At 42.2% G+C, this 7,569-nt stretch overlaps 1 protein-coding gene across 1 annotated transcript in view; it reads right to left on the bottom strand.

The window, feature by feature from the left end:
* Nucleotides 1-6,902, bottom strand: part of CCDC36 (coiled-coil domain containing 36) — a 19,525-nt gene extending 12,623 nt beyond the window's left edge. The window contains exon 1 of the mRNA XM_025192977.1: nucleotides 6,831-6,902. Within this exon, the coding sequence (XP_025048762.1) occupies nucleotides 6,831-6,886 (56 nt within the window). The 5' untranslated portion in view covers nucleotides 6,887-6,902. The remainder of the gene's footprint in view (nucleotides 1-6,830) is intronic.
* Between the last annotated feature and the right edge of the window lie 667 nt (nucleotides 6,903-7,569).

The following is a 7,569-nucleotide window of genomic DNA, read 5'->3' as shown; positions in this document are numbered from 1 at the left end:
CTGAAAACTTACAAACAGCACATTGCCTCCAAATCTATTCTGGCTGCTCCTGTATGTCTCTGCACTGAGGGAGAAAAAGGCACAAGTCTTCTGCCATGTAGTGCTCTTTCCTGGGGGCCAGGCATAATTCTAGTCTGCTCTCCCTAAGGCTAATGCAACCAGCAACACTAGCGAGCTGAAAAGTGGCAGGACCAGACCACAGTACCTACCAGCTAATAAAGCTGAGCTGGTGCAGAGTCTGCTCTGTACCTCTGTACCAAAAGATAGCAGGGCTGTCACTTCAGCTGCGAGCTATGACATCAAGCTACCATCCAGCCCTTGGGGTTTACCTCCTTCCAAGCCCATTTCTGAAGACAGTTATTATATCAGATTCCCTGCCTAGCAGGTGTTTAGCCATGATATACACAGTTTGTTCTTTTTAACTTGCTTCATCCGCCAACTTCCAATTTAAGAAACACCTCGGGATTTGATTTCCCTGAAGTGTCAAACATCTTCCTTTTCAGAACTCTGGATAACATCTTCTGTTGTAAATCAGTTGATGGGTTTGGTTAGTGTTTGCAGGATGGGTCTTATGAAATAACCTTTTCCTGTCTAGATTTGGCATTTATTTGGCCTCTATCAAATTGGTACCTCAACTCTGACACATCAAAAAGAAAAGGGTAGCATCTGACTGATAAAATGGATTAAATTGGGTGAAGTGTTTCACATTTAATAACAAAACACATTATGACCCTAATCATGCTACTAAGATTCAGGCACCAGCACCAGGCCTGAAGTAAAAGGAGGTTACTCACCTCACTGGCACAGTTCATAGACCCTTACTGAGGACCCATGGTAGGCTGGAGATACACAAGTATGGAGAGGAAGGTCTGAGCCTCTGGGGCACGAGTACTCCTACCCCTTTGAACTGCGTGGCTAGTCATTACTTTGGGTCTTGCAAGTTGTTTTAATAGGATGAGAAATTGATTACAGAGCCAGATATTTCATTACGGATTGTTTTTTCAAAAGTACATACAGTTTATACTGGGCTCACAATAACTGGCAAGGGGAGTGCAAGAATTTAGTTACATTAGGCAAGAAATTCCACTTTGGGATTTATCTTTCTCTGTAACAAAAGAAACTGCCTGAATTACTATCAGAGAAAGAAAAAAAATTTCGCTTGGAATACTTCATTACTAACACCTCTCCCCTATCCACACGTTTGGGTAAACCCTACCTAAGAATGCTGACATTGTGTTTTCTTGCCTCAAGTAAACTGACTCTAGTTATATCTTTTTGTAAATCTGTGTCCGATGGTGCCACCCTGCCTTGACTTTGGTCTGATGAGTGAAGCATGTTGCTTGTACGTTACTGGCATTCAGCCCTGTGTGTACACAGGCTGAGAAAAGAAGGGTTTCTATGTTGTTAGCAAAGTGAGAGCCTTCAACATAGGATGAAGTGCCCAAATGTCCGAGTTCTCACAAAAAACGTTTATCCTCTTTTATTCTGGGTGGCACAGACACCCAAACATAAAGGCCCTGAAGTCAGAAAGCTGGGGGAGCAGATTCCAGAGCATGTTGCCCCTTCCACAGTGAGCCCACTGAAGCTATATCATATGGCTGCAGCCCCATAGGTATTATGGGATTGGGCAATGATTGCTCTCCAAAGCTTCACCCCACCTCAGATCTGCATGGAATGTGTAGCATGGTTCTTACCCTTCTTCATATGCTCATCATTCCACAGGGAGAAGTTTGAGGAACATGCCAGAAGGGTTCCCAGAAATGCATGGCTCTCAAGGAAATCAGGAGAAAGAGGCCAGAGAAGAACCTGGCAGTATAAGGCCTCTAAGCATGGGATATGGGGTCTCATGTCTTCTAGGGAGGAGATAATGTTGCAGGGTTTACTTACAGAGCAGTGGGTATCAGATGCATGGAAGAGCTATTTCTAGGACAGCACAGATCACAGACCATAAAGTAGATGGAAAGCAGAATAAACTTTGCCACCCCTCTTTGCATGATGGCATGACCTGTAGCAAACTGAGCAGACACTCATGGAGGTTCTTAACCTTCACACAGACATTTCCTGCATACAAAATATGGCTCCGCTCTTAATTTTTACTGTGCATGGACTTCATATGCTTTTAAATAGTAATTGCTGCAATGGGAATAAATAGTGTTAGAGAAAATTAGCCCATGAATAATAAGAAGGGTTATAAAATCAGTAATTATCAGCTTCCTAAAATCCCCTCTCAGCTAATGTAAATCAGTATAACTGAATTAAACTGAATGGCATGGCATTAATTTACACCAGCTGAAGATATGGTTCTGTGCCTTAAGAGACCATTGCCACTGCTGGATGTAGGGATGACCCAGTCACAGCATCTAGGGACAATCAAACTAACAGTCTCAGCTTGAAGAGGTATCAGTCAAAAGGTTCCTAGCAGGATGCCGACTGTGCGTATGACTCACTATGCCAATTTGCAACACAGAGCTTCAGCCATATTCGCTGCAACGCCACTCGCAGCCCCACGACTTTGGTAGCTGTCACTCCTTTAGCTGGGTGCCTTTTTCTTGCATACTGGCACTGCACTGCTTTTCACAGAGCTCAGCTACCTCTGCCTGCCACACCACCACTGTATAACCCCAGCCAGCAAGGCCCATCAGTCAGGTGGTGTCCTGCTATGAACAAGGTGGAACTTCAGTAGGTCTGCAAAATGCTTCTTCAGATAGCCTTGCTTTGCTCATTGCATTCCAGTTCTCCATACAGCAGCTGCATAAATAGGTGCTCATTATCCACACATGTAACAGCCATCCTAACAAAGTTGTACCTCCATTATCAGTGCTCCGATGCTGTAGCAATACACTGGTTGCAGCAACTTAGCACTGGATACTCAGTCACATGATCTGACCTTCAGGATGGAAAGCAAGAACTGTGGGCAGATTTCTCCAGCTGTCTCAAGCGTCATCTATGCAAGGTCCAGGTGTCACACCCATAAAGCAGAACAGCAAGACCCACAGCTATATAAACCTTCACTTCTGGGCAGACAGGCAATTAGCCGCGTTAGTCTGAAGTTGGGCAGGGTAGAGATGCACCATATAGACTAACTGAATCAAGAGATGCATAAGCTTTTGTGAGCAAGGGTTCACTTTATCAGTGAAAGGACAGGCAGAGAGGACTTTTGTGGAGACCTTGACTCCTCATTGCCTCCAAACCCAACCTGTCAGTTTGTCAAAGGCTGCATTTTCTTCAGGAATGTGGGAAACAACTCCCCCCTCAATACTAGCTAGATGTGTCAGCGTACCACCCGAGCAGTAGAAGTCATGAGTCGCAGTAGTTCATTCTCCACCAACGTACTGTGCAGGTGGGACACCAGCAGTCAGCTGCCCACAGCTGCCTGTGGCTGCTGCAGAGTGGACATCCAACTCTGTCTTGAACAGTAATAATTAAAAGAAGGGCTATGGACAAAGAACAAGTCAACATTCTGTAGCTAGAGTCATACTAGGCAAATGTAAACTGCTGTCCTCTGAATTATGTCCTCTTTAACACCTTCACCCTTGCAAAACTCAATTCACACCTATGTTGGATTTTTTTAATGGCCAAATAAACTATTATTAGTTTGATGTTATCACCCATCTTCATTTGAATTTGTGACCAAGGAGATTTTGTGCATAAATTGGTGAGTTTTCATGACAGTTGTAAAAATTAATTTAAATAGCATAAACTCAAAAGGCCTAATTCAGCATTTAGCTGTAGTAGTTACACAAGGGATGCATAGGGCTCAATAATTAGTGATGTGGGACTGAGGATGGCATTTTGTTGACAGAACAATGTAGCAGTCTGTAGATTTTCACTCTCTGGATGCTGACAACTGAATAATATTTAGGATGCGGTGAGTTCTATCTGATTTTCTGACTCATACTGGAAAGCCTGTCATGCATACAAGTATAACATATGGAATAAGTTATAGGGTTACATAATGTGTATTATTATTCTGAACATCATGATTTGTCTCATGCATTCATAGATTATAAAGGCAGAAGGGACCATTTTGCTCATTGAGTCTGACCTCCTGCATAAAACAGGCTGCAGAACTTTTCTGAATTAATTTATATTTGAATCTCAGCATATCTTTTAGAAAAAACATACGATCTCGGTTTGGAAATTTTCTGCAGTGGAGAACACATCATGACCCTTAATAGGCCAGGACTGATACAGACATGAACTTACACTGTAGTTCCAGCAATACTTCTTGGTTTGAGACAGTCCAATAAAATATCCACTCCTTTTCCAGCTTGTGCAAGGGCTATGCAATTGTGGCAATATCAGCAATCAATCTCTGAAGGTATGAGGCCAAGCTAACGTAACTCTGAATCTCATGGAGAGAGTAGGGCACCAGTCAGGGCTGGATGTTTTCCACCTTTACAGGGTCTGTCCCTATCCCAGCCCATGAGATCACATGCTCCAGATAGTTTATGGCAGAAATAAAGCATTTCTGCATTTCATCAGGATACACAAAACAAGAAGTACCCCTCAGATGGCCAACTTGACATCCACCAACTTCTGGAATATTTCAGGACTATTAGAGTAAAAACGACATAACATTAAACTCAAAGCAATCTGGTTTGGTGGTGAATGCCTTCTTTCGTCACTGCTTAGTGTGCACCTTTACTTGCCAGTAGCCAGGCCACATCCAGAGTGGAGAACCATCAGACCTCCTCCAGCAAGTCTAGCATCTGATAAATCCTAGGCAAGAAGAAGCATCTCTCACAGGAACATCATCCAGTAGCCAATAGACCACACATACCCCTGTCCCTCCATCTTTCTTCTTTGCCAAAATGATGCATGGAGCCCAGGGGCTCATGGAAGGTTAGATGATGTTCCTCTTCATCCATTGAAGCTATTTGCTGAATTCTGCCTCGTGGTGGATAAGGGACTATCACCAGTGCAGCATCTCTAGAGTCAATCCAGTGCTGTGTCAGCCTCTGCACTCCAGTGGCCATTGAGGGAATTTCCCAGCAGCCTTCAGGCTGCTCAAGGTGAGGGGACACTCCTCAGCACAATTCCTGCATGACACCTCCTCTCTCTTGCACTTATGTAGCACCCAGGTTTGGCCTGCCTTACAGACTCTTCCTTTTTCTCCCAGAGCCTTGCTGTGTTTCTTGTTTCAACCTGCAAAACTTGTAGGGTGTTTTCTGGTGTTTTGGATATTGTTCCTCATAGTTGTGGGTAAGGGTTTGAGGCACCGACACTGGGAATTCCTTTGGTTAGCAATGCGTGAATGCAGGGGACAGGATGTGATGGCCTAGGAGGCCCCTTCCGGGTTTACATCCCTGATGCTTCACAAGGCCATTTCTTTATAAATGCTTCCTCCTGCAGACTGTAGAGGTAGTTCCAACTCTGAAGCAATCCTCCTGGCCTCTTTCTGCTCTTTAAGTTTCTTCTTCCAAAGACCATCCAGATGTCATCTCCATCTGCATCAGTCACAAATCAGTCCCACATTTGATTTCTAGAATCTTGGGACGGCCATTCCTTAGTGACCAGAAGTCAGAGGGCATGCCAGAAAATCACTGACAAATTCTTCTTTTCCTTTTTTCTGGTTCTGGAAGGCTTCTTGGTTCCATTCAGAGTCTGTAGTTTGGTGTACGGACAGCTGAAGAGTATCCTTGCAAGAGGCATATTTTCCCTCTGGCATTGTGTCAGCCCTTCCAAACACCTCCTATGCTTTGCCTTGGGGCACAATGCCAAAAATACAGCTTCCTGACCTCAACCCAGCCAGTTCAAAGTGGGGATGCAGTTGGCCCAGCCTTGGCAGTTGTGCTACAGGCATGAGGATGGCTTCTAACCTTTTGCTTCCCTTATCAATCTTCTATCTTTCAGAGTTTCTATTTTTAAACAATCTTAATTGTGGATTTTTGAACATTAGTAAAATGTTCCTAAATAGGTCCCAATTATCATTCAGATTATTCTGCTCAAACTCATTTTTTTTTTCAGCTGAATTGGTTTATAACTGTTTTCAGTTCTGGGAAATTGACCTTTTAAAGTTCTCTCACTGTTAAATGCATTTTCCATATATTAGTGCTTTGAACTTCATTCCATTTGCATATAAAAAGTAATTAAGTCATGATTGCTTGTACCTAAGTAACCACTGATTTGACTTCTGTGATCAGTTCTTTTTATCTAACAAGATGAGGTTTAATATAGAATTCTCCCATATTGGATACTACTCTTTTTAAGTCAAGAAACTACCTCTGAATTTAAGTAATCCCAAGGATATTTTATCATGGACAGCATGAGACTTCTGGCATTTGCCACTATGATTGAAATCCCTTAAACAGACGGTTTCCTTTATTCATCACTGAGGCCTTTTTACTTAATATGCTCTCAGTCTATAGTGTAAACAGCACAGGGGAAATCACACAGGTTATATACACAAAGGCTGGGAGTAAAACATCTTATGCATATTTAAAATATTTCCTCAAGGAAAACTTGAATACAGTATCTGGTCCGTGTTACTGTAGCTCTAAGTGCACATATGTTAGACTTGGGGTTTTATAAAGGTCTCAGACGTAATAGCCAAAGTCAAGTTGTAATGACATACCATGGCAAATAGAAATCACAACAGCTCTTTAACTAGAAATCTGCTAATGACCTCTGGAATAAATATGCCATGAGCATTAAGATGTGTCAGCAGACATGATGTTTCCAGTGATTTGACTTTGTTCTGTACAGGGCTCTTTAGCTATCCTTCACTACAAATAGCAGCTATCTTCTCTCTTAGTTAAATATAGCCAGTAGGCTGTCCTGATTATTTGAGCATTATAAATGTGAAAACAAAAACAAAAACCACTTACCCAGTGGCTGTGGGAGTGCTGAACATCTCTTTGATATTCCAAACATTAAAATTCATTTCTTATGCTTATCTGTTAAAAATGAAAGAAAATACATGAAGACTGCCATCAATTATTTTTTCTTCAGATAACTATACAAGTATCTGCAGCAACCAGATGACACACATTTCAACAGCTATAGCTCCGTTAAACTGGCACTAAAGCACTACAGTAAAAGGAGATCAAGTGCTGTGGGTACATGTAAGTGTGGCCTGCTAATTGTATTTATGCTAATTTTTTATCTGCCTACTGTAAAATTTTCAAATGCACTGGTTTGTCTGGTCTGTTAAATAACTATTCCGTTTCTAGGGCTTCAATTAGGGTTTGGGAAGCCTTTGCTTATTTGCGGTTTGCCAACATAGCTTATAGTAGCCTGTAAGATAAGGAGGCTTTGGTTTTCTTGGAAGTTATGTGTAGCCATGGAAGCAATTCAAACCAAATACTTCCACGGCTGAATTCATTGTGTCAAAGGGCACCACAATATTCGCATGTACTGAGCAGCACACTGTGTTATTGTTCCCTGAGGAGATAAGTGCATTCTGCTGAGCATTCAGGTTTGTCACATAAAAACTAGGCTGAGGCAACCTAACCCATCCCAAAACCAGTGAGAGTGGGTAACATTTGATTTAATTTGTTTCTGATAACAAATTATTTTTAACATCTCTTTTCAAAATCACCATCATTGCAGACTATGGTCCCCATC

The sequence above is a fragment of the Alligator sinensis genome, unplaced genomic scaffold (assembly GCF_000455745.1).
Source record: "Alligator sinensis unplaced genomic scaffold, ASM45574v1 scaffold469_2, whole genome shotgun sequence".
NCBI classification, from domain to species: domain Eukaryota; kingdom Metazoa; phylum Chordata; order Crocodylia; family Alligatoridae; genus Alligator; species Alligator sinensis.
This window is presented reverse-complemented; position numbering and strand designations above follow the sequence as displayed.